Raw genomic sequence first — 26,674 nt, 5'->3', positions numbered from 1 at the left:
ATAGTGCTTTTAAGCCCATGTATCTCAGAATATTTTGGCTGTTTTCTTCTAAAGTGTACATGTTTCTCCAGAAATGTAGAAGCTGTAAAAGTTTAGCCAAGATAGAAGTACTTACTGAACTGGAATCAAATGACCAGAAAAGTGAAACAAACATTGATAATGAGACCCCTTTGCTGGATGGTTCTTGGCTCCAAAGCTGTAATTAGCCACGCTACTGTGAGCTTTTATTCTGAAGGGACTCGCCGGAAATAGCCTAATTATGTGACGCTTTGTGTCTTGATGCAGGTCTGTGGACGGCAGAGAGAGCCAAAGGTAGAGCAGCAGCAGCACAGTGCGTCGACCGGAGAGATGGAGCCGGAGCTGGCCGGCGAAGAGCGCGTCTAACACGGAGAAGAGAGGAGATCACATCCGATGAAGAGGGACTACGAAGCACCATGTTTGACCCTGAATAATCTTCATCCATCACAGCACCTCCAGGATATCCTCAGAGACACCAGCGTCATCATGAAACCAGTCCTGCATTGAGGTGAGAGCCGCAGCTGCTTCTTCTTCTACGTTTTGTTTCTTATTTAGCGCGTCTTGATGATCCTGACGCGTTTGAATAGACATGGTGTGGAGCTTTTTTTAAATAAAGCTGCTGCTGTCAAGATAAAGAGAACACCAACAACCCTTCAGGTGCTGATGAAGAGGAGGATGTGCCATGTTTTGGTGTTAGACCCTGATTCATCCAGCTATAGGCTCTGATGGACCCTACGTTTGAACAAAAAATGTCTTTTGATGTCAGTGAGCACGCGCGATGCGCGGATGAAAACGTCTCGTGCAGTGGATGTTGGTGTGAGGATGAGGAGTTCAGGACTTGAGGAGGGTCGCGGTGTAAAAAGGGGCTTCTCCCGATAATCCATTTAGTAGCCCTGAGAGAGTTAAGTCTGGTCAGTGAGTGGGCGGCTCAGGGGGGGCTGCTGGGATCTGATGTGTTATGATGTGATGTGATGTGATGTTCAGGCCCGCTCGAGATGATCCAGAATCAGTGTACCGGTTCGTGACTCCGCGCGCAGCTTCCCATTCATTCCCTGCTCTCCGGACCTGGAGCTGTCCGTCAGCCATTCAGCTGCTGCCGATCCTCCATTCATGAAGTCCAGCATGCACAGCGGTCCACTGTTGGCTTTAAATAGGCTCCGTGGGCCTGCTGTATATAGGCCTGTTTCAGGCCTGCTATTGATTAAGTCTCATGTATCTTTTTGATAGGCTTTAGTCTGTTAATATGAAGCCCAATTAGCCTGATTTTAACAGGATACAGGCCTGCTGTAAAACAGGCCTCTACATCACTGCAAGCAGGCTACACTGCATCTCTGGCATTAGTTTATTATGTTTTTATTTAATAGAATGGCTAACTCTTTGTGGTGTTGTTTAAATTCACTGTTAAAACTGCAAAAAGACTTGATTAAAGTTCTGCTATCTGGGTATCAAACTGTGCAAAGTTCCCTGGTAAATGTGCAGAAGATGGACCCAAAATCAAGAACACCTAAAGATGCTATAATGCTTTTAAAACAAGAAGGTAGTAAGTGTTTAATGTTATTAAGACCTTATCACTGTCATTGGTATGGTCTGGTCCCCTGTTGCTCTCTATGATACAGCGCTTTAAAAAGTATTCACCCCCTTGGAGGTTTTATCCTTCTATTGACCAGCCAGTCGGTGCTAGTAGTCTCACAATTAGTGAAACAGGGATCACCACAGTGATTGTGTTTCAAGTGGTTGTAGTATAAAGACACCTGTGTCTGGAAGGTCCAACCACTGGTTAATCAGTATTCATTGCTACCATTACACCATGAAGGTAAAAGAACACTCCAGTCACCTAAGAAAAAGGGTTACTGAGAAGTATAAGTCAGGAAATAGATATAAAACATTCCCAAGGCACCGAACATCCTGAGGATTTCAGATAAATCCATCACAAAGAAATGGAAGGAATATGGCTCATGTGTAGGTGACTAGTGAGAGTGGCCACCAAGACACCTATGACTACTTTGAAGGCGTTACAAGCTTCAGTGATTCATCAGTATTCCTCGCTACCATTTCACCATAAAGATAAAAGAACACTCCAACCAACTTGGAGAAAATGTGATTGAAAAGTATAAGTAAAGTTTTTGTATCAAAAAAGCCGGATTATATTGTCCCTGATCGATTCATAAAATCAATAGAAGGGTAAACATTTAAGGGGGTTAATACTTTTATAGGCACTGTATAACAGTGACTTATTTGAAGCTTGGGGTTTATGTTTTCGGTGTTTATTCTTTCTGTTCTGTAAAGAAATTATATAATATCCTAATAGGTAATATTGTATTGTGTAATTTTTAAACATACCCATCCAAACCCACATTTTACAAACATTAAACAATATGTATATATAAAAAACCCACATTTATTCTGTGCTGATGCCCCTGATAATCTACAGTTGGTAGATTATGAATCATGGAGGTGGTGCCCAGATTAATAGGAACATCCTGCTTTATCTCTTATCCTTCATTTTGGAGTTATTGACAAGGAATGATTGTTTAATTTGGTATTGACTGCTCATTTTTTGGATAAAATATTTTTAATATCAGATATCAAGTATGCTGTTTTTGGATTTCTTTCATTTTTTTTCTGAGTTGTATAGAAAAAGACTGATTAAAACAAACATTTCTAAAAAATGATTCACAAATGAATCAGAATCATTTTTTTTCATTGCTGCTACATGCTAGTGTTTAAAAACTCATCAGAAAAAAAATCCTAATTATGCAAAATTGAGTAACTTCCCTAGAAATGCAAAGCTGTTGGCAAGATTCCACATTTGTCACCAGGCAGATCTTTCAAGCTGGTCACAGAATAAATTAGCCAATCAGCATCAGCTGAGAAGAGTGAGGTGGATGCTATGGGTGTGGTTTAGTTGTACTGCAAGCCTGTAAACAATGGCTGCTGGGGATGAGATTAGCATGGATGCAGATATAGCGGTGTTTTTAGCTGAACTGAACTTTTCTTAATTTTAAGAACCACAGTAAAAGCTTTCTTGGCTGAAAAGATGTTTTGCCCTTCTGCCGCTGTGCTTTAGTAAGAGTTTGTAGTGATGCCCATACCTATTACATTATATGGTTTGTAGCTCTGATTGGCCTATAATGAACATGACAGACAGAATGCTTGTACAATCACCCTCTAAGATTTTTTGTTAGGTTCTGTCCCACACACGCGTGGACTGTTGCCCAGACAGATGTGAAATATATCCGTGGAACAGGTTATGACATTCCTGCACTTTGAAGGCACAATTTGTCAGAATAAAAACAATTCCAACACATACATGCCATCATGTCCTCTCTGTGTCTGCAGGTATCTTCACTGCGTTTAGTCACATCAGCTGAATTAAAAGCTCATCTGCTCCAATCAGACACATGCTGCATGCTCACACAGGTCGCTCAGTGTATCCCCACTGAGAGAGGCCTGTGGTCATCTGTGAAATTAGTTAGACCTTGTGGGTGAAAGACAGGAAATGGAAGTCAGTGGCTGTATGTGCGTCTCTCTCTCTCTCTCTCTCTCTCTCTCCCACGCATGCCGTCCCTTTATCGCTGGCTGCCATATGGATGCCTGAGCTCACTCAATATTTACATTGTTGCTGCAATGCCAGAGAAACCACAAGAGAGAGAGAGGGAGAGAAGAGAGGATGCTGGGAGGGGAAACGGTAATTAATGTGTTTTATATCTGTGTGATAAGGCCACACAACATATAGAAAAAATAGTTTGAGCTGCTGTTGTTCATAATCTCTGTTGCACAGATTTGTATGATTAGCCAACTAAGTTTTGTGTTGGCATTAGTAGTTGTTGAACAAATGATGAGTATATCGATAACATAGGCCCACAATACAGATTAAATGTGTTTGTGCTGTAATGCAGATTCCTACCAGTAGCTCAGGCTGTAGCTTTAATACACAGGCCTACTCACCTCACTCTACTGGAAAAGTGGGGGGAGATAGCATCTTAAATGTGCGGTATGTCAGTATTTTGACAAACTCTACCTGCATGATACTAACCATCTTGTAGCAAATGCAGAGAAGTCTCTGCGGTATTTTGATCTAAAAGTGAAGATAAAACTTAGTCAGGTTAAACTGGTTTATTGACCAAACATGTTCAACACATATACCACTGAGCAGAACTTTTTGACATGTTTGCGCCAAAAACATAGGCCGAAGTAATTCATAAATGTGGTGAGTAGGGAACAGGTGGGAAGGAGGATTGACACAATCCTGGTCATGTTCTGGATGTCCTTGTATATTACCAGAGCATGGGAAAGAATCTGTTGTACAAAACAGCAAAGTCCACACATTTAGGGCAGAGTAATGAGTGGATGTGGTGAGAAAGCACAACTGTCCAAGCAGGTAGTAGGGTCCTAACGAGCTCCAGGTCATGCTGTGGATGTTCCAAGGACCTGAAAACCTCCAGTGGTCTCTGGGCATATCACTGGTGGGGAAAAGGCCCAGACAAAAGGCCAGTCAAGTATTTCCACACTGAGCTCATCAAACCATGTCCCTATAGTCCTTACTTTGTGCACTAGGGCACAGTCATGTTGGAATAGAAAAGAGGCTTCCCCAAACTTTAACCACAAAGATGGAAGCATAGCATTGTCCAAAACATCTTGGTATGCCGAAGCATTAAGTTTGGCCTTCACTGGAGATAAGGGGCCCATCTCAAACTCTGAAAAACAGCCCCATACCATAATCCCTCCTCCACCAAACTTCACAGTTGGCAGAGGGCAGTAACTTTCTCCCATCATCTCAAATAGAGAAGTGTGATTTGTCACTTTACAGAGCATGTTTCCACAACTCCACAGTCCAGAGTCAATGAGCTTCACACCACTGCATCCTCATCAAGTCCAATGCCACTCTTGGTATTGGACTTGATGATTTTAGGCTTGCATGTGGCTGCTTGGCCATGTAAACTCATTCCATAAAGCTCCTGCCAAACATTTTTTGTGCTTACATTAATGCCAGTGGAAGTTCAGAAGTCTTAGAATCAGCAGAGTGTTGGGGACTTTTACACCATGTGCCTTAGCGGTCATTAGCCCCACTCTGGGATTTTACATGGTCTACTGCTCTGGGCTGAGTTGCTGTTTGTCCTAAATGCATCCACTTTCCAATAATGTTGACTATATATGGAATATCCAACAGGGATGAAACTTCTCAAACTGTCTTATTGCGAAGGTGGCATCCATCAAAGTACCACACTCGGAGTCACTGAGCTCTTCATAACAACCCTTTTAGTATCGCACATGTTTGCAAATGGAGACTGCATAGCTAGGTGCTTGGTTTTATACACCTGTGGCAACAGGTCTGATTGAAACATGTGAATCAAATAATTAACAGGTGTGGCCAAACACTTTTGTCCGTATAGAGTATATTCGCCATAGGTATCAGCAGTATATTTGGTTGTGGGATCGATTCTAGTTTTTGGTACCGTTGGGTGCTTTTACTTTCAGCTTTCCTATCAAATACAGGTGAATAGCCCAAAAAACCTTTAAAAAAAGACAGGCAAACTCTTGCACAGATACAGTATATTGGCAGTATTATCCATTTGTGCAATCTATTGTGCTCAGTCTTCTGCTCTCAGGAGCTTTCCATAAAAAATATAACTGAAAATCAGTAGTTTTTTTAAGCTTTTGTACTTTTCACTACCATTGGTATTTAAAAGAACTGAAATATATTGATTTAGAATAATTGTGTGGTGTTGAAAATTATGGAAGTGTTAAACATTTTGACATTCTTACTCTGAACATTCCTTGTCTGTAGGTAGACAAGCAGACCCTTTCTATTGGCCCTGGTCTACGTCAGCATGGCTACAAATTCTCCAGATGACGTTCAGTGGCATCAGTGAGGGACGAGGTTATCAGGGTTCAGGTCACAGACTGCTCTGATATGTATAGATCTGATAGAAGGTAAAGAAAGGGGCCTTTAACTGCTGACCCCAGCTTCTGCTCTTTACTGCCTGATCCCCATCCCTCCTCTGCACTCGCTATTAGCTATTCCCCCTCGTTGGCTTTTATCTCATGTCTCCATCTCATCTGCTTAACCCTCACTTCCATCATCCTGGTTTACATAGTTTACATTTTTCTTGCCCTCTTGCTCAGACAGTCACCTGAATGTCTACTGCAGTATCTTTTCTGGCTTCTGACTGCTGCATATGAGTCAGTTTTTATCAGTGTGACTTCATCCTGTCTGGGTTTTTCTGTCTGTCCTCCTTTAGCATGCCCACAGAGCATCAAATCAAAACAGAACATCATCAAAACATTAGCTGAGCTCTACATCTCTGTCACATGCTTTTAACCCATATACTACTTAACTCTACACAGTATGTTAGCAAGATTACTGGAAAACTACAGACCTATTGTCATTCAGTTTGATGGAAAGAGGAAGTAATGGAAAGAAGGAAACCACTTTAAGTTTTGACTGTGTCCTGATTGGGTACACACTGTCTCAATCAGCTTTTCCCATCTGTGAGAAAAAGATGTTCATACATTCATGGGAAGTTGTCTCACTCTTACCTAGGGGAAAGTTGAGTCCCTGTCCTTCTTGTTACCTCCTTGTTCTCATCAACAGTGCCTGCTGATCAGATGACATAACATGCCTGTGAGTGCACGGCTGGATCCAGAATTTTTGACTGGGGTTTCTAACTAGGGCACTGACTGAAGCAGGGTGGCTTTAAGTTTGTGCGTACTGTGCCTATTAAAAGTATTAACCCCTTCGGATGTTTTGCTCTTTTAGTGATTTTATAAATCAATCATGGTCAGTAAAATTTGGCTTTTTTGACAAAAGACACCTGTGTCTGCAATGTCCAGTCACTGGTTAATCAGTATTCCTGGCTACCATTACACCATGAAGACAAAAGAACCCTTTCACAACCTTTCACAAACATTTCAAAGGTACTGAACCCCCGTGGATTTCAGTTAAATCCATCATTCCTTAGGGAATATGGCACATGTGTTAATCTGCCTAGGTCAGGTTCTTCTTGCAAACTGAGTGACCATGCAAGAGGGAGACTAAGGAGAGAGGCCACCAGACACCTATGACCACTTTGAAGGAGTAACAAGCTTCAGCAGCTGAGATGGGAGAGACTCTACATATAACTGTTGCCTTGGTTCCTCATCAGGTCAAGCTTCATGAGAGAGCTGCTCCATAGTCAAGTGGAAGCAAGTTCTTTGGTCTAAATGGTGCTTTTTGGCCATCAGACAAGATGCTTGTTCGGTGGCCACCAAACACTGCATATCACCACAGACACACCATCCCCACTGTTAAACATGGTGGTGGCAGCATCATGCTGTTGGGATGCTTCTTAGCAACTGTCCCAAAAGGATTGTAAAAGTAGAGGGTTAAATGAATGCAACAAAAATCCTAAAGGACAATCTTATTCAGTCTGCAAGAGAACTACAGCTTGTTCCAGCAAGACAATGACCTGAAGCATTCAGCCAAAGCTACGCAGAAATGGTTTCAAGACAAGATGTATAAAGTTAATAAAAAGATAAAACATCCAAGGGGATGAATACTTTTAATAGGCACTGTATATGCATATAGGTTGATGATATTGGGACTTTATTGGCCTGAGCAGCTGAAGGAAGACAGGAAACATGGTTAGAGAGTGGGGCCAGACATGAAAAAAACATGCGCCAAGACAGAGACCTGATCCTATGAACAGCGTATTGAGGACTGTATCAGTATTTTGGCACCTCCTCTACCAACTGAGCTAAACAAGCACCACATGTCTCTTATTTTAATCCAACTTCTGCAATATTTCCATCCAACATAATAAGACATAAAAAGTGTTTTCAGATAGTGATGAGGATGTTGTGTATATAAAGCGCTGTACTGCGCTCAGTGTGCTTCTAGCCGTGCGCTGCGCTGTGAAGCAGGCTAATCTTAGAAAACATGGCTGAGCCCAAACTCCCCGGGGTGGGAGCACAACATCAACAATCATCTTCATCATCCAATCACTGAGGGTGTGCTGCTGCTGGCATGACACCACTCACTGCAGTGTGTAAATGTGTGTGTTTAGATCTCTTAAGTGCATACACAGTGTTTATCTGTGCACAGAGGTATGTGTACACACAGTTTTAAAAACACAAATCCTGTACTTCCGCTCTGCTTGGCTACAGTATCACTTCCTCAGTAGCTCCATTACTCCCCACAACACCGCAGTATTAATCAGGCAGATATAGTTGTTGGCTCAGCGCGGTTTGGTCCTGTGAGGGCTCTACTAAAGCTAACGTGTCTCGTATTGTGCGATGTGTTTTGCAGGCTGAAGTTGATTGCTTCTCCGGCACAGTAATGTTTCTTTCCTCTCCTCCTTGGTCAGTTTACTGTTACAGACTGAACTCCCAGCCATCTGACAGAGATATCAGCCCTGTTCCCCAGAGGAAAGAAGCAGCAGGAGGAGGAGGAAGAGGGGGCACAGTAGTGGAGATTTTTACAACAGATACAGGGGTGGAGATACAGGAAAGGCTTCAGAGGTCTGAGGGATGGAGGTCAACATTTTTACACCCCCCCTACTCCTTTAGTCTTTCTTCTGTGCTTTAGATCCATTGAAGGATGAAAGAAAAAAAGAGTGTGGGGAGTCGTTGGGATGTGAGAGTCAACATGGTGCCTCTGTTCCCCCTCATCCTGCAGTGTGTCTCTTTTTTATGCTCCCCTTGTCTCCTCCACCTACACATGCTCACTGATTGTTTTAGCAGCTGGACTGTAGAGCAAAAACATGCCCCCCCTCCTGTTGGGGAAAACTACTCAGATCCTTAAGTAAAAGTCCTGATATAGTCTCTGTAAACATGTTAATATCAAGCTAAGTTCCTACATTGGAATTTATTTAAAACCAAAACAGGCAGCTGCAAGGGTTGCCTGCAGAGCTCTGCCATCTTGAAAAGCATGCCTGTGTACTGTAGAAGATTTTTGTTCTTCAGAGCTGTTGGTTGATTGGGTGGTTGGTTGATGATTGATAACTTTGTTGGACAAAAAAGCAGCATATGATGGAGTGAAATAATTGGTTTATAGGTAAGTAGTTTGATGGGTTTATTAGACAGCAGTAGCATAAAACATGTAGAGGGAAATCATTGGTTGGTTGGTTAGTTGGGTGGAAGGGTTATTAGGTTGGTTGATGTGGTTTTTGGTTGGTGATTGACAAGATTGTTGGACAGAAAAACGAGCAAACAATGGAGATAAATGATTGGTTTATAGGTTGGTAGTTTGATAAATTTGTAGGTTTTTTTGGTTGGTGTGACGGAAGCAGAACTGAATATATATAGAGAGAAATTATTGGTATGTTGGTTGGAAAGGTTGGTTGGCTGGTAGTTTCATTGATCCATTGGTTGGTTGGTTGGTAGGTTGGCTGGTTGATTCTTTTATAATATAATTGGTTGGTTGGTTGGTTGGTTGGTTGGTTGGTTGGCTGGTAAGCAGTTTGACTGGTTGGTTGGTAGGTTGGTGTGCGATATAATTGGTTGGTTGGTTGGTTGGTGATAATTTAATTGGTTTGTTAGTTGGTAGTGTAATTGGTTTGGGATAGTATAATTGATTGTTTTTTGGTTGGTTGGTGGTATAATTGGTTGGTTGGTGGTTTGATTGATTGGTTGGTTGGTATGATGGTAGTGTAATTTATTGGTTGGTGGGTAGTATAATTGGTTGGTTGGATGGTAGCATTATTATTTGGTTGGGTGGTTAGACTGCAGTATCGCAGTGATAAATTTGACAGCTATTATTAATTTTAGTCTCAGTCTTGGTCTTTAGATTAAATGAGTTTCAGTTTTAGTCATTTCTACCCTTCATGGTTTTAGTCTAGTTTTAGTCCATAAAAAGTCCTCACATTTTAGTCTTAACTTTTTGTCCAAGTAATTATTCTGTTACCTAAATCTGGTACCAAATCATGGTGTGTTCTCTGCACTTTGCCAAACCTGGGCTCCCTGCTTTCTACAGCTGAGAGGCAGAACAGCTTCAGATGCACTGTAATTTGACAGTTTTACCCACAGTGGAGAAATATCATTGATGATGAATATCTGACAATAACTAAATCACATTTTAGTCTAGTTTTAGTCATCTTGATGAAAAATTGAATTTACTTTTAGTCATCAAAGATCTATTTTTGGCTATTCTTAGTCCAGTCTTTCTCATGGAAAGAAGGCTGTCGCAGAACATTTTTAGTCATACTTTTAGTTGACGAAATTAACACTGCAGTAGTGAATACTGGAGATGGAAGTCAGGTCGACAGGGGTTGATAGATTGGTAGTTTGAATAGTTGATAGATTGATTGGTGTGTTGGACAGCGGCAGCGTACAATAGTTAGAGATCATTAGTGTGTTTATAAGTTAAGAGGTTGGTAGGGTGGATAGATTGGTACTTTGATTTGTTGGTATGTCGGTTGGTTGGTTTTATTCGACTGGCAGAGTTTAGTTGTTTGGTTGGTAGGTTGGTATTGGTTGGTGGGAGCAGCATATGATGGAGAGAGAGATGAAACAGAGACCATCGTAGCTGTTTGGAGGCACACTGTTTAAACTGTATTTGAGAATACTAAGGATACACAATATTATCGGCATGATATCGAATCAGCAGTTGAATATCAGTATCAACAGATATTAAAATGTTTGCAGAGATTTACAGCTGATGTCTTGGCTATACATATCATTAGTATCATCATACATTAGCTTAAAAAATTGGCAAAATGTACAACAGTACCATCACGCACAGGTGGTTTCCGAGGGTGCCACATACTCAAGGAGGCCCACTGTGAACCCTGAACATAAAACAATTACCTGAATTTCTAGTTCCCGCTCATGTTAAGGGTCTTTGCCTCTCTTTGCATAGGTGACACTTGGTTATCTTTACAATTCTGTGTATATATTGGTGAGGGCATCAGCTAAAGTGAGTTTGGAAATAGTCGCTTATTGGATATCAGTAAAATCTGATTATTTGCAGCCTGAGAAAATATATAGTATATCATAATGGACTATTTTCAAAGAATTAACCAAGAACAATCAAAGAAAAAGAGATAAGAAATGTTGAAAACTCCCTGAATACTCAGTGTGTTAGTCTAGGATCTTATCAAGGGTATAAAGAAACAAAAATCTTTTTCACAAGCCTGTCATTTTTTAAATAGTCTTCCAGTTATTTGCATGTAATACTATGCCAATTTAAGAAGGGAGCAGTCTTTCAGTGCTTCAGAGGGAAGAAAGACTAAAACCAAGAACTGATTCAACATTAGTGGACACAAGCCAAAAAGATAGGTAATCTTTGAAAGAGTGTGTTGGTTAATGTTTGCACATTACACATATTCCTGGTCATCTAAATGATGCAGAGTACCATACTTCTCTCTATATAAAGGTAACTAGAGTAATAAAGTAGCATCAAATGGAAATACTCAACCTAATTTTGAGTATCTTATAGCTGAACATAATTACAGTACTTCAGATAAAGCACTTCCACCTCTGCCCCTTTCCACTTCTCTCAGTCAATCATTTCTGCTTCGTAGTCTTCTTCACTCTGCTGAGCCTCAGAAAATCCAAACGCTGTCCACTTCCTCCAGCGTCTCATGGCTTGAGTTTCATGCTGACTTGCTTTGTGTGCATTTGTGTGTGAGTGTGTGTGGGTAGGCACGGCGTACAGTCATTTCACTATCCTTGAGAGAGGCACATCCTTACTTGTGCGGAAGGGCAGGAGTTTTGAGAAATGCACCTCACTGTGTGTTGTTGTTTTTCTGCTGAATGAGTGGAAAGTTGGCCCAGTGCAGGTTTTTAAATAGCTCAATGGATATTGACTTCCTTGCAGCCAGTAATACACAAACACTCACACATCCATGCACACATTCACAAGAGGCGAGAGATACTGTGATGATTACAAATGATCAACAGTTAAAGTGTGGATATGAAACCTGGTTTGGTTTGAATGAATGGATGATGTTTGAATGAATGAAGTCATGGATTTATGAATGAAGGTGCTTCTATTTAAGTCCTACACATTTCTTTACCCTTTTCTGTAAACACTCTCATTCGGGATTTTCTCAGTCGAACAAAAAGCGTAATTAATGGTTTCAAACACATTGTGTTGTGTGTTATAGAGAGGCAAAAGATAGTTTTAAAGACAAATGGCTGGTTTATGAATTTAGAGGCTCCACAACTCCAAAGCTGATGACTTTACCTCATGACATCTGGTGTATAAACCCTTTTAACATTTTTTAAACAGCCAAATTGTAATATAAACCATATAAATCTCTGTAAAAGATCAAAATAAACCTCTTTATGGTCAAATGATCCATCTTGGGAGTCTTGGGCTAAAAGAAAGACAAGGTTAATGTTAGAAATGAGAATCTCTTTGTGAATTCTTGCATAACAATTTGTTTTTCTTGCCAATGATACCTCCTTTGCTCCCTGCTAGGGCTGAGAACCGCAACGTTACCCATGGATGGACTACTACTGTGCTGGCATGATGATACAGAATTTCTGTGATGTAAAAAGACAATGGTTGTACACATCATATCTTATTAACTGAAGAATATACAGTGCCATTGAATAGCTAAAATAAAGGATTTATGTATTTATACACTGCAGTTTGGTGCCATGAAACCTAATATCATGCTTCACCATTTATTATTATCCCATTATCCCATCAGCTTCGTCTTTGGCCAACCTACATCAGTTCATGTTATTTGTCTTATAAGCAGCAACATTTTATTTGGCACCAAATAATTGTATCATTTTTATCACTAGGTTAAGGACGAGATTGTGTTGCCACATCAATATTTAGTCCTATCCTTCTTAAAGCAACATTTCTGACCATGAGTTCAGGTAGATGATTTTCAGAGATAAATACAACTAATTTGTCACCTCAGAAGCCAACAGCATCTCCTTAATAAGAAACCTATGACCCACATTTCTGAAAATATTGAACCATTCAACTTTTTTTTCAGTTAAAGCCTTGTAGTCTGGACCTTAGATGGAACAAAATATGTGGACACCATATGGACAAAAGTATTTAGCCACCTGAGCATTGCACCAACAGGGGCTGTAATGACATTGTATTCAAATACATGCACTTAAATAACAGCTATATATAACAGCTATTTGCAGCTATAACAGGCTCCACTCTTCTTGGAAGGCTTTCCACAAGGTTTTGAAATGTTTTTTATGGCAACTTTGTGCCCATTCATTCCAAACCGTTGCCACAAAGTTAGCATAGCATTGTCCAAAATGGTATGCTGAAACATTAAGATTGGACTTCACTAGACACAAATGGCCTTACCCAAATAGCCCCACACCATTATCCCTCCTCCACTAAACTTCCCAGCTGGCACAGTGTAATCAGGCAGGTAATGTTCTCCTGACACCTGCTGAACCCTGACTCGCCCATTTGACTGCCAAATAGAGAACAGATTCATCACTCAACAAAAAGAAAGTGCTTTACACCTCTTCATCTGCAGCTTGGCATTAGACTTGGTGATGTGAGGCTTGCATGTAGCTGCTCAGTTTTTTTGTGCTTACATTAACGCCACAGGAAGTTCAGAACTCTTCAGCTATGGATCAGCAGAGCATTTGTGACTTTTAAACACCAAGCACCTCAGCAGCCAGTGACCCTGCGCTGTGATTTTATGTGGTCATCAGCTTTCTAGCTGAGTTGCTGTTCCTAAATCCTTCCACATTCCACCACTTATAGCTGATAGTGGAATATCCAGCTTGGATGAAACTTCACAAACTTTATAATTGCAAAAGTGACTGAGCTCTTCAGAATGACCCATTTTGTGTCATAAATATTCGCAAATGTTTACTGAATTGCTGGGTGCTTGATTTCAGGTCTGATTGAAACATCTGAGTTAAATGAATTAAAAACCCTGTAAAGTGAAAATAAATCTGTATTTAGGTTTGTTGAAAGACAGGTCACTATGTTATGAACCCCCAGGTCAATTTTCAGTCAAATAAAACATCTCCAGGGTAATAAAATCAAGCTGAGGCAATGAGGCAGTAAAATCTGCTCCAGGATGGTGTAGGCATGTCTGTCGAATGAGATGAAGCCACGCCCACTCAGGAGAAATTTGATCCTCTCAAATTAAAAAAATGTTACAATCTGAATTGAGGAAAGCACTCATGCCATTAACCTGCCCTCTTGACCTCTTGTTGACCTTAGAAGAAGAGACAAGGTCCTTTTTCTGGCTCAAATTTCTGTTATGATGTTTTAAAAGATCCATAGTCCACTGTGGCTGATAGATTTTGGCAAATTTACCTCACGATGAACAGAAAAACAGCTTTTAACTGACTGTTAACATTCAATGAAGGCAGTGAATCAGCTAACAATGGACTGTACTGAGATGAACTGCTCTGTGGTTTTATATTGCAGTGTTAAAGGGGCGGGGTCATTCCCCACTGTGGGCTCGTGACATCATGAGCCCACATATCGGCCCCGCCCACATGAAACCAAGCCAGGAAAGAGGTGAAAAACTTTCTAACAGTCCAAATCCAGAATTCAGTCACATGTAGATCTCAGTGTTTTTACATGTTTGCAGCAACCTTATTCCAACTTATCTACGTGTGTTAAGACACAAATTTTGGATTTCACTTTACGGGTCTTTAATGGCTTATAACTTAAAACTTCAGTTACTTATCCTTTTAGCAATTAACCCCAACAAAAAACATACTTCTTTGAAAATATCCATATACTGTGTTGAGTTTTTAATCAAAAAATCAAGCAGCTGCATTTGAACAAAGCAGTAAAACCTGGCAGCATGGCCCCAGCACTGGATCTTTAGATTTCTCTGGGATGTTCATCCAGATAAGAGACAAATTTCTTTTCCTTTATTCTTATTATTTCTCTTTAATCCCACCTTTTCCTTTCTTCCAGTGTCTTTTTCCATCCCAGCGTTTCCTCTGATTTCCTGACACTGGGTCCAACATCCAACAGTTCCTCTCTCAGGATGACAAGCTAAAGGAGTCCTCTGTACTTTCCCTGATCATCATATCCTGTCTCTGATCTGGCATATTGTTTGCTACAGATCAGATGGGAGCAGGAAGGAAAGAGAAATTGGCTTGTAGTTGGACACGTGTGTCAGACTTAATTCCACTGGAGTTTTTTTTTTAATGCTAATCCTTTATGAAAACAGCCTGAACTGATGTGTTTGGAAAATGACAATTAAGCTGCTTGCAGGATAAAAAATTCTTGGAAAGTCAGCAGAGCAAATATATGCAGGTTTGCTTTAGGAGTGCAATTTCAGAGCCCAAACATTGGAGTGCGTACTGTGAATGAACTGCCAAGAGAGGCCGAGCTGCTCAGAGGTACAGCTCTCACAGCCCGCGGAGTGTCAACAGCCCCTGTGCGTATGTCACCCAGCCTGCCCACTCACGAATCCCTTTAATCTGTGTGATTTAACCACAACAATCATCAACTCAATATGTGTTTAATTGTGTGCACTGATGATGTATTAGTCACTAAATATCTGAGGGAAAGATGAAGGAAAGAGGAAGAGGAGGAGGAGGGTTTGGATGTTGCTGCTGACAGAGATGTGGTAGAGGAGTAAGATGTTGGTTTTATCAATGATGTGATGTGGTTTGGCACTGATCGGGTTGAAAGAGGAGGAAGCAACAAGGACTGAGTCATATAAACACATACAAGCAAACACATGCGGGAAGTGTGGGACTAGTAAAAGCTGAAATGTATTTATAACATGAAGGAAAATGACAGTAAAGAAGTTAAATCGGACAAAAAAGAGGATCTGTAGGGGTTCTCAGTGTTCAGATTGTCAAAATGTTTTGATTCTTGGGTGCAGGTGGCCTAGTGCTTGAGTGTCCAAACTTTTTCCATTGGGGGCCACATACAGAAATATATAAGGATAGTGGAGCCACTTTCATATACTTCACTATGAGGGTATTTAAGTTAGTAAAATCAGTCTAATGTAGGTTAAGATATTCTTAGTATGCTGAAATGGATAAGTCATGACTGACAAGGGAAATAGCCAATCATTTTAATGATTGCAGGGAGCCCCCGCTTGCTCCGCCCCTGGAGCGTCACTGGTGCTGCTATTTGCTGCCTTAATCCATTAGAGCATTATTAATCAAGATATTATTATTATTTTGGTTGTCAATTTGTTTACCATGTACAGTGTTGTCTCAATTTAGTCACAGAAAACAAAATCAGGAAATTCTTCACATCAAAATGTTTGTTTACAGAATCAGAATGGTAGCACCACCTTGTGCTGAAAGTAACAAAGAATAAGCACAAGTTTCATGCTCTAATGTGGGCAATATTTCATTTCAATTTGAAAGAATTTGTTGCGGGCTGATAAAAAGTGGATCAAGGGCTGCATTTGGCCCCCAAGCCGTAGTTTGGACACACCTGGCCTAGTGGGTAGGTTGTGCCCCATATAGTGAGCATAAAATGCATTCACACCCTTGGATGTTTTCCCCTTTTTTATTTTATAAATCAATTATTGTCAATATAATTTGCCGTTTTTTAAAAAAAAAAAAAAAAAAAAAAAAAGGTTGTCTTGCAGACCGAATAAGAGTGTCCTCCAGGATTTTCCTACATTTTACCCTCTACCTTTACAAGCCTTCCAGGGCTGGCTGCTGAGAAGCATCCCCACAGCATGGTGCTGCCACCACCATGCTTCACAGTGGGTATGGTGTGTTTGTGACGATGTGCAGTGTTTGGCGTCTTGTCTGATGGTCAAAAAGCACCATTTTGGTCCCATCAGACCGAAGAACTTTCTTCTGCATAACCATGGAGTCTCCTACATGCCTTTTGGTAAACTCTAGTCCAGATTTAATGAGTTTTCTTCAACAGTGACATTCTCTTTGCAACTCTCCCACATTGAACGCCAATCCTCCTCTGACAATTGTTTTGTTTTTCTCATGGTATCTTATTGATTTATACTGTATATCCATAAAAAACAAACCCCACAGATATGGAGTTGCCATTTTTAATATAAGTCTCACAGCTATGAACTCCTCAAAAGATCTTATAAGTGAACCCTGACCGTAAGTGTTGGTTTATCCGTGTAAAAATACACTGGATTATGTGTGAAATGTGTTACAAAACCAAAAACAGGCCAATCTTCTGAAATCGTACAAGATTAGACTTTTTTTTTTTTGCAAAAAATGCAGTGTTTGAAAAACTTTTATGAAATGGCTGAAGTATAAATTAAATCAAAGTAATGGATACAATGTTAAGGCTTGATCTGATGTTTTTTCTTGTGGTAAAGAAACTTTGACTCAATATTACCATATCACAAAAAATGCAAAGTTGCATCTTTTGCATGATGAGGTGTTTGAACAGTGAAGTTGCAGTGAATTTTTTTATATAACACACTAGTGTAAAATCCCGCCAACAGATTGTATTGTTAATTACAGACAAACACTGGTTAAAGACTATCTGATTAGAAAACTTATTTGATCCAATGAGGAAACAGCCTGATGATTAACTTGATGGTGTTAAGCAGTTTTCTCATCTGTTTTATGTCATGTTTTATGTTTTATGTTACTCTAAAACTCTTGCTCTTTTCTTCTCCCTCAGCCTCTCCTCGGCGGGTTGGCATGGCCCAGTGATGAACGGAGCGGTGGTGCCCGGTAGCCCGGAGCTCTCCTCCTCGTGCCCACTGCCTGACTGGCGAGAGTTCTGTGAGCTCCACGCCCGAGCCTCCGCTGTGGACTTCGCTGACAAGTTCCAGCGCTTTCTGTCTGAAAACCCGTGCTACGATTCACCTGGCGCTGATGCAAGCTTCTCCCAGCACTTTGCCCACCATTTCCTTGAGTGCTTCTCCTCAGCGCTGACCCAGGCCCGGGAAAACCAGGCCACGTCACCAGGGGAGGAGGGATCCAGCTTGGCGCCAAAATACAGCATCGTTCCTTTCCTGGGAATCCAGGGCTGCCCGCTGTCCTACGGCCACGACCTTTACCAGAGACGCAAGGACGCCGGGGCTTCCAGTGAGTCCCTGGACAGTATGGACAGTGGAGGGGGAGGGATAGATGGGGGAGGCAATGGCCCCACAAGAGGCCCCCAGACGGCCCACAAGGTGTCTGCTCTGGGACAATCACGCAGCTCAGAGGACGTTTCAGTCAGCCACCCAAAGGCCCGCTTCAAAAAGGGTTTCTCCCTGAGGAACATGAGTCTCTGTGTGGTGGACGGGGTGAAGGAGATGTGGCACAGACGGGCCTCCCCTGAACCTGATGGTCCCTCTGGGGCCAGAAAGGCTAATGGAGCAATAGGTGGTGGGGGAGGAGGTGGTGGTGAGGCTGCAGGGGGGGAGAAGTGGTCCCAAAAGCTGCGGCTCCCCAGGGGTTCACAGGGACATAAGGCAGAGATGTTGGAGATCCAGAGGGAGGGAGCACTCAGGTACATGGTGGCTGACGACACAAACTGTATGGGAGCCGCACAGTGGCAGAAGTGTCGCCTGCTGCTGAGGAAGACCAAGAGGGACGAGGGAGGGGAGAGGTTCCTGCTGGAGTTCTACGTACCACCCAAGGTACACAAATGCACACAGACACAATTAAGGGTACAAACATGGAGGACAATAAGACAACAATAGTGGTGAAAAGTTAAAGGTTAATGAAAAAGAAAATAGCAAAATTTCTGGTACTTTTTATGCATCAGTTCCATTTTAAAAGTATCAATTTAGCCCTGGTACCCCCCACCCCCCCAACCCCCTAGTTTTCACAGTGTTTCTGCAATAGTGCTATAACAAAGCTCTGCCATCTTTACACCTCTGCAGCACTCATAGTGAAGTTGAAGCATCACATTGAATTGTGAATTTGGCTTTTGAGTTTACAACTGTCGGAACAACCAGCACATCAATTTAAGGACATTTTTCAAAATCATGATAATGATCAGTTTGATTTAAATTGAGATCATGATTATCAAACCCAAATTACTCATGGATTCTGCAACATCTGCATCACACGTTTATTGAACTGAACTGAGAAACAAGCAATACATTAAAATGGACCAGTAAAAATTGCATTAATGCATTTATCAGGTCAATATTAATGGCAATCACGTTCTTTAATGTCCCTTTCAGCACATGTTGGTAAAGCCACTGCAGTGTCTCCCTGCAGCCACAGTGATTTAGAATAATTCTACCACTGCTCCTTAATGTCTCATTTCACTTTAAAATCTCTCAGACAGCTCAGTGGACGAGTCAAAAGACATGCACATTATCTTATCAAACACTTACCTTTCAAAACGGTTCCCTTATTTTCTTTTCAATCCATAACTAGTTCCTTTTTCTGTGGTTAAATTTTTTTCATCTTCAAACTTCAAATTGTGTATTTTTAGGATTGAAGTTTTAGGTCTGGATTACATTTAGATATCAATATCGGCTAAAATACTTTGTAAATATCTGCTTATCAGATATCTGCAAAAAACAATAGCATGCATTCCTTGTAAAGTTCCTGTCATGATTTTTCGCCCACCCAAAGTTACTTATTTCCTTTCAGAATAAAAGCAGGTCTGTGTCCAAACAGGAGGTCAATTACCCTTATTTTAAAACAGCACAAAAATCCAAAAAGATATAGCTTTCAATGCAAAACTGTGGAATTTCAAAAGGCTGCAAAAAGGCAGATTGAATGTGGTTAAATACAGAAATTCTCAGCTTATACACTAATTGCTATTTAACTTAGCTAAACTACACATTAAGTGTGACATTGTTTTTGTTATTTCTTTACAGAAAAAAATCAGATCTGAAATGTGTGTTACCACTAGGGATGGAAAGTAACTAAATACATTGACTCAAATTACTGTAATCAATTCGCTTTTTTTTTTTTTTTTTGGCTAATTCTCTTTTGAGTACATTTTGAAATGAGGAATAGTATTTTTTTATTTATTTATTTTATTATATTTAATTTTTTTATTTTATTCAATTAAATTTTATTTATTTATTTTTATTTTTTTTATTAAATAAGTAAATAATTTAAAAAGAAAAAAACAAAAAGATGAAATGAGGAATGTTTCTTTTACTTGAGTTCATTTTCAGGAAAATCTTGTATTTCATTACATTTTAAAAAGCACTGTGTGAAAAAAATAAACAGAAGTTAAAACAAGGAAGTTCTTTCTGTCAGTGACATGAAAATGGCCAAGTGATCATATTTTACTGTAACTCCTTAGTAGCTACTCAGTAATTTCAGGAAACTTTAGATTAAATACTTTTGCTTGACTTATTGTTGAGTGATTTTAATTCTACTTCAGTACATTTTCACCAGAAGAACTGTCATTTTACTTGAGTACAATAGTCTTGAAGTCTTTCCACCTCTTATCATCAAGTTATAAAATATCAAGACATGATTCTTGATCCATTTCACCCTGCTGTTGGCTGTAAACATTTTTTATTTCTGCTGGCAAAATGGGATTTTTAACATGGGTTTTATAGGCCATCTCAGGCTTTTGCAACCAAGCTCAAGTAAGTACTGAAGGAAACGTTCAAATCTAAGTACTTAAATCAAAGTATCTATAATTGTTTTAATGGGCCTAAGAAGCCATGTTTTTTCTGCAGAAAACCTTAAAAGGATCCTTTAACTTTTCATTGAGCCCTGAGATCGTATTTCCAGGTGCAGCGAGGAAGTTATTTTGGTCCAGCTGCTAAAAGCAGGAGGACAAGTCTTAAGGACATGTCTGACTGGACATCAGGCTGAGAGATTGATTGAAAATTCAGCTCATAAATGATTCATGAAAATAATCATTTACTGCAGCCCTTCATGAATCCCTGATAATCCAGCCCCCGTGACCCTGAATGACACACTGTGAAGTCTGATCACACACTTAGAGGTGCTGCACACACATGTACACAACACTGCACATTCATCTATATGGGATTTCCAGAACACTGGCCCTGACCTTAAAGAGGCCATGAGGCTGTGAATCTGCCACTGTCCTTTGATCATCGCTGGTGGGAATGTGGGGATGAGGCTGCTGGGAGGGGGGAGATGGGGAGAGGGGTGAAGACAGGTGGGAGGCAGGCGTGGGGGAGAGTGAGGGAGAACTGGAGACAATGTGAAAGAGAGAGAGAGAGAGAGGAAGCTGTTACATTGATTTCTGTAAGCAGGAGCGGATCACAAAGATTCCCTTTCATGAGCAAAAAATAAATATTGATTGTTTCTTTGTCTCTGGCAAACTGTCTGGTGACAAAGTGAAAAAAGGAACCGAAATAGTTCTCACTGACTCACTCACAAACTCAGTCAGAGCCATAAGAGCTTGACCACATCTAAAATGAAACTTAATAATTGTGCCTCAGCAGTTTCACATGTCGTGTTCTTATAACGTCCACACATGGGGAACTTCTAAGGCGTCCCTGACAAGGCTCAAGATTAAGAGAAACTTCAGAGCCGGCCTGATGTGACACATTAATTAAACACACACGTCTCCACAGACGCTCCAAGCTGTTTTCCTTTTCACTGCCGTCCCCATTCAGGTCTTACAAATCACAACAGTGCAGAGTCAACAGTGTCGGAGAGATAAACTGACTCATAAAATTTCACTTTGGCCTGCTCCTGGCTGACTGGCTCTAGCTCCGTCCCTGTCAGAGAGGGTTATCAATCTGCAGGCTGCTCTGCGTGGCAGAGACACACACTGCAGAGAGCTAACCGACTGCATTATGACACAGCAGCAGATGACACACAAGCTGCTTCACACCACTAAGAACTAAAAAGAAGGGGGGATACATGAATAACATGGGATCACAACTGTTATAACTAACAGTGATCAAAGAAAGCTTCAACAAGGACCAGACTTACCTAAAAACATACAAAACTCTTTTTTTTCAGCAACTCTAATAGTTTGCTGGTTTCATAAATCCACAGTAGCTCAGTCTGTGAGGACTTGAGTGGGAACCAGAGGGTCGCAGGTTCAAGTTTCAATCAGACCAAGTCAAGAAATTGCCTTGGTAGCTGGAGAGGTGCCAGTTTATTTCCAAGGTGCCCTTGAGCAACGTGGAGCTCCTTTGTGAGCAGCAGCCCTCACTCTGACATCTCTTCATTAGTGCATACTCACAGGATCCTGTCAGAGCACGTTCATGTTCAGTATTTCAGCCTATGTGTGTCTAGTATGTTCAATAATTGTGAAAATTGAATTTTTCTGATCACTAAAGAGAAATAACTGAGAGCTACATTTTGTTGTCGCAAGCAGACAGGCTCATATATTGTGAAGAGTCAACCATTAAGATTAGGGCAAATGCCGAGACCAGTGTTTTTCCTCACTTCTTGTGTGTAAGATTCCCACTGTGCCAGCATTTTGTTTGACCATGAAATCAGTTTAGAGTTTGTCTTACAGGTGACTTCGTTTGCCCTCTTATTTGCATCAGAAAGACCACAGCTCTCAGACAGCCCCCCCCCGCGCAGACCGCTACTGTGAGACACCTGTCAGGATGGAACTTTTTTTAAATGTAACTTTATTCATAAACAAACTCTAGCAGTTCCCTTCATTAAAATTAACCACATTGCAAACATTACAGACTAAGAAACATTTTATGAATAAAACACAAAAAGGTCAGAGGTCGCATCTGAGAATAAATTACGTGTAGACTCATTTTAGAAGTAGTTTTGTAAACAGTAGCTCCCTTTAGCTTTGTGCTAACAACTTGAAGCTAACATATCTACACTAGCTATGTAAGCTAATGTAGCTGCATTACCTTTAGCAACTGTTGCTAGTGCTAATGAGCTATGTAGCTAACAGCTAAGTTAGCTTATAAAACATAGTGTAAAGTGAGGGTGAGTGAAGGGATCACTGTGAGTATGAAGAACAGCAGGATGGATACGGATAACTTTCTCAGCATTAGATTTTAATGGCAGCCACTTTTCCTCTAACCTTGCACAGCAGATGGGTAGCCCGGTTCTTTGTTTCTCACTGGTGAATCCATCTTGCAAAGCTCCCATCTGAACCGTTTGGGCCCGGTTAGAAAGTGACAGGACCAATCAGCATCGAGGGGCAATACTTTTGGCGGAGTCGTGGCATATGCAAGCAGCAACAAGAAGCCGGTGCGATTATGGCGGAAGACATTAGCATGGAAGTGCCAGTTTTATCAGAACTTGACGACATTCTTTCTTTTAAAGATGAGCAAAGAACAGCACTGAGTTGTTTTCTTTTCAAAAACAACAAAAGTCGTGTATTGACGTCTTTAGTCACCATGGTTTGCATTATTCCTTGGTAGCTGCGCATGCGCACCTCAGTCGCGGCTACGTCATGGGTTTTGTTGCTCTGATTGGCCCATACAGATGTGACAGAGCGTTCATCCAACCACACTGCGAGTTTTTTTCAAAGCCTCTGTCCTTTCCCAAATGCTTTGTAGTGAAGGTTTTCCAGATGGATCTGGGAAACATATCCATCTGGCATATAAGGTTACTTTTCCTTTGCTCCACAACAATTTCCACTTCCTGGTTGCTTGTCACATGTCATGTAGTTGGCAAATCAGAGATCAGAAGGACTAAACTCTAAGTAAGCAGGGAAACTCCAGAGGCAGTTTCAACATTCTAGTAACTCTTAGTAGATGCTGTTAAAAATATTTTAACATGTAAACCTAGGAATGACAACTTTGTAACATAAAATATGTCAATAGTTTACTGTGTAGATTTTAACTTATTATTTCTTTTTTCACTTAAACTCAAAACATATATAAGCTCAAATACAGGGATTTACTTCACTGTTACAGCCTACAATAGCATAAGCTAACATCTCCAACCTAGCTTCTTTACCTTTAGCTACATAGCTATATTACTTGAATAAGATATCGGTTTATGAGATTTGCAAAAATTTAAAAGGTGCACAGTGTTCAGCTAAATAACCCACATCGCTTATGAAGCTAATGTTGCTTTGTAAGCTTTAGCTTTAGCTACATTAGCCGCATTAGAGTGTTTTTCATGGCAGATGAGCTTTTTCCTGTTAGCATATTTTTTAGTTCATTTTTTTAAACATTTTGTAATTAAGTTCTACAGGTAAGGTTTTTAAAATGTAACTTTTGATATCCTGAACCTAGCATTAACTAGTAGTTTAATCCAATTTTATTTTGAAAGATTTTAGCTTGTATTTCTATCCTGACAGAGGCAATGTCTTTCAGTAGTGGTCTGCATCCAAGAGCTGCAGCCTAGACTGTCTTGGTCGATGGCCGATGTTTATCAACAGGTCAGAGGTTAAACTGATGCAGTGGTGCATCCCTAATTTTATGTCCAAGCTCAAAAATATAAAATCATATAAAAATTTAGTTTCTGTTGTGTTTATAAACAAATATCTCTTCCAAACAAGAAGATAGTTCTTGTAGTGTGCTCCTGACTTGGTAAGAAAACATTCACCCATCCTATTTTTCTTGTCTGTATTACAGGAACCATTTAATGCAAAAACTACCAGTTCTTTCAAAATAAAAGTATTATTAAATACTAAAATACTCAAAACAATAAAACAGAAGATACCAAACTTAATCCTTAAGTATCTTCTCCAAACAGCATAATAACAGATTTTTTTGAAGTTCCATAATTACATGTGTTCAGGAAGAAATTTCCCTCATTCATCTAGACAGAAACCCAGAAAATCCGACTTTATTCTCATTTGGCTTGTTTCATTGGCTCTCTTGTTTAAAGGGTCAGTTCATGCATGGTGCAAAGATCAAACATACACTCTATTTTTGCTGTTTGCTGGTTTCATAACACAAACAAAGTGGAAACCCTTACCATATTCAACAATCAAGATCTTCAGATATTGTATTTATCCATCAACATTTTACAGATGGTTTTTTTGAAACCCAGGTGCTGATTTCACAAGCTAGCAGGCTCATGTTTGTGTCCACACCCACAATGTATAACTACAGCACCATATATGAACAACACCACATCCCCTTTTAAAACATTTAAGCAGATGGACTTCAGCTTATATAGCCTTTTCTAATCATTTGTCCACTCAAAGAGCTTTCAACACCACAGGTCTCATTTAACAATTTACACCATTACACAATGACAGCTGAAGTGTCCATCAGTTATCAACTGGTCCAATCCAAACACATTCACATGACACTGGCAAAGCAGCAGGAGCAATTTAAGGTGACGTGTTTTGCCTAAGGACACATCAACATGGGGCTACAGGAGCAGGGGATCAAACCCCAGCCACGGGTTGAGAGACAACACACTATATCACTGATCCACATCCACCCTATAATAATAGTTTTGCAGCACTTTTAAAAGATTTGTCTGCAAAGAAAGTCACAAGCACAAAGATGACAGCATACAAACAAGCTGTCAGAGAAATACACAAAGACAATATCAGACAGAGGCATAAATACAAACAAGCAAGACAAGGATTAGGGGTTTACAAGAAAGCTTGTCTGTACAGATATGTTTTTAGATGCTGAGTGAAACAGTCCAAAGATTCAGGCTTTACCTCTGTGGATGAACTTGTGATAATTTCTGAATTTTACTGGAAGCCAGCGGAGGAAACGAGGGAACAGGACAGTTTAGGAAAGTCCTGTCTCTACATTTTTTTTCTTTTAAAGACAGTCTCTTTAAAGATGGTTTTGAAGTCCATCATGACACTAATTCAGGAATAAAAATTAATTTTTTCAGCCATAAAGAAACCAAATCTCACTTCTGTCATCTGGTTTGTTTCACTGGCTCACTTGCCGGTTGAGTCAACTCAAATGTAATGCATAAATACAATTTTCTTGTCTCTTACCTCTTAATGTATTTATATATGCACATACAGTCATTGTAATCCATCATTCAGAACACTCCTTTGTTTGGAAATAACATTTTAAAGGTGCACCAGTCATTATTTACAATGACTCAGATGTGTAGCATGAAACTGGTCACATGTAATGACTTTTTTTTTTTTTTGAACAATCTTTCTGTCTACAATTTGCTAATTTGATTTACTACATGTAACAGAGACTAAAGGTCTCCAGCACCATTATTAAATATTGAGGTGAGCTGATGTTAGGAAATATTCAGGAAAATTACCCACAAGCAAAGAGTTTATTAATCTTGCAAAGCCGATGGATTGGCCAGATTAATGTCTATCATCAGGTAGATCCATCTTGCAAAGTTTTAGTGTTAAACAATTGTTCCTGGTCAGAGAACGACCGGACCAATCAGAGTTCATTTAAGGAAAATTAGGTGGTAGCTACAGGCATGGTTTAGTTGTGATGCAAGCTGGTAAACGATGGTTCTTAGTGAAGAGATCGGCATGGATGCCACTATTGTAGTACTTTAATGTGGACTGTCTTTTCAATGGAGGCATAAAAACCCAAGAATACATCATAAGAAAATCCTGTTACCCAGTGCCAGAATCTGTTGCTTCATCTGCCATCCTAGATATGTTGTAAACATGACACTGTGCCTTCTGTTGTGTCATTTTTACATCACGTTTTGCCTCCTGAGACTCTCTCCCTGCTGTAAGGGACATATGTAAAGGAGCAACACTGGAAAATATCAGGAGCAGGCTTGTCTGAAATTTTCATGTTTGCATATGTGAGAGGGGCTAAAGCTAGCATCTAGCTGTGAGCACTCTCGGAGATAAATGTGAATATTTGATTTATGTCAACAAAGTCACCAGAAATAAGACTTCATTTTGATGTAAATTTTCTTTAGCCTGCTCACTGTGGTAATATTTACCAACTTGATGTCATTTCTATGCCAATTTGTCAGGTATGTCAAACATGTATAAGTAATGACAAAATAATAATAG

At 40.2% G+C, this 26,674-nt stretch overlaps 1 protein-coding gene across 3 annotated transcripts in view; it reads left to right on the top strand.

Annotated features, from left to right (window-relative positions):
* The first annotated feature begins 323 nt into the window (after positions 1 to 323).
* The window catches only part of LOC121527297 (SH2B adapter protein 2), a 39,823-nt gene continuing 13,472 nt past the window's right edge, over positions 324 to 26,674 (top strand). Inside the window, exons 1-3 of one of the 3 annotated variants that reach the window (XM_041814214.1) lie at positions 324 to 526; positions 5,807 to 5,952; positions 17,540 to 18,488. In XM_041814214.1, coding sequence (XP_041670148.1) covers positions 5,933 to 5,952; positions 17,540 to 18,488 — 969 coding nt within the window. In that variant the 5' untranslated portion in view covers positions 324 to 526; positions 5,807 to 5,932. Of the gene's footprint in view, positions 527 to 5,806; positions 5,953 to 16,802; positions 18,489 to 26,674 lie in introns of those variants that run through there. The other 2 variants (XM_041814223.1, XM_041814206.1) reach the window with 2 other exon arrangements.

This window comes from Cheilinus undulatus, linkage group 2 (assembly GCF_018320785.1).
Source record: "Cheilinus undulatus linkage group 2, ASM1832078v1, whole genome shotgun sequence".
In the NCBI taxonomy this organism is placed as follows: domain Eukaryota; kingdom Metazoa; phylum Chordata; class Actinopteri; order Labriformes; family Labridae; genus Cheilinus; species Cheilinus undulatus.
The sequence above is the reverse complement of the archived record's forward strand: the minus strand, read 5'-3'. Positions and strand labels throughout refer to the sequence as shown.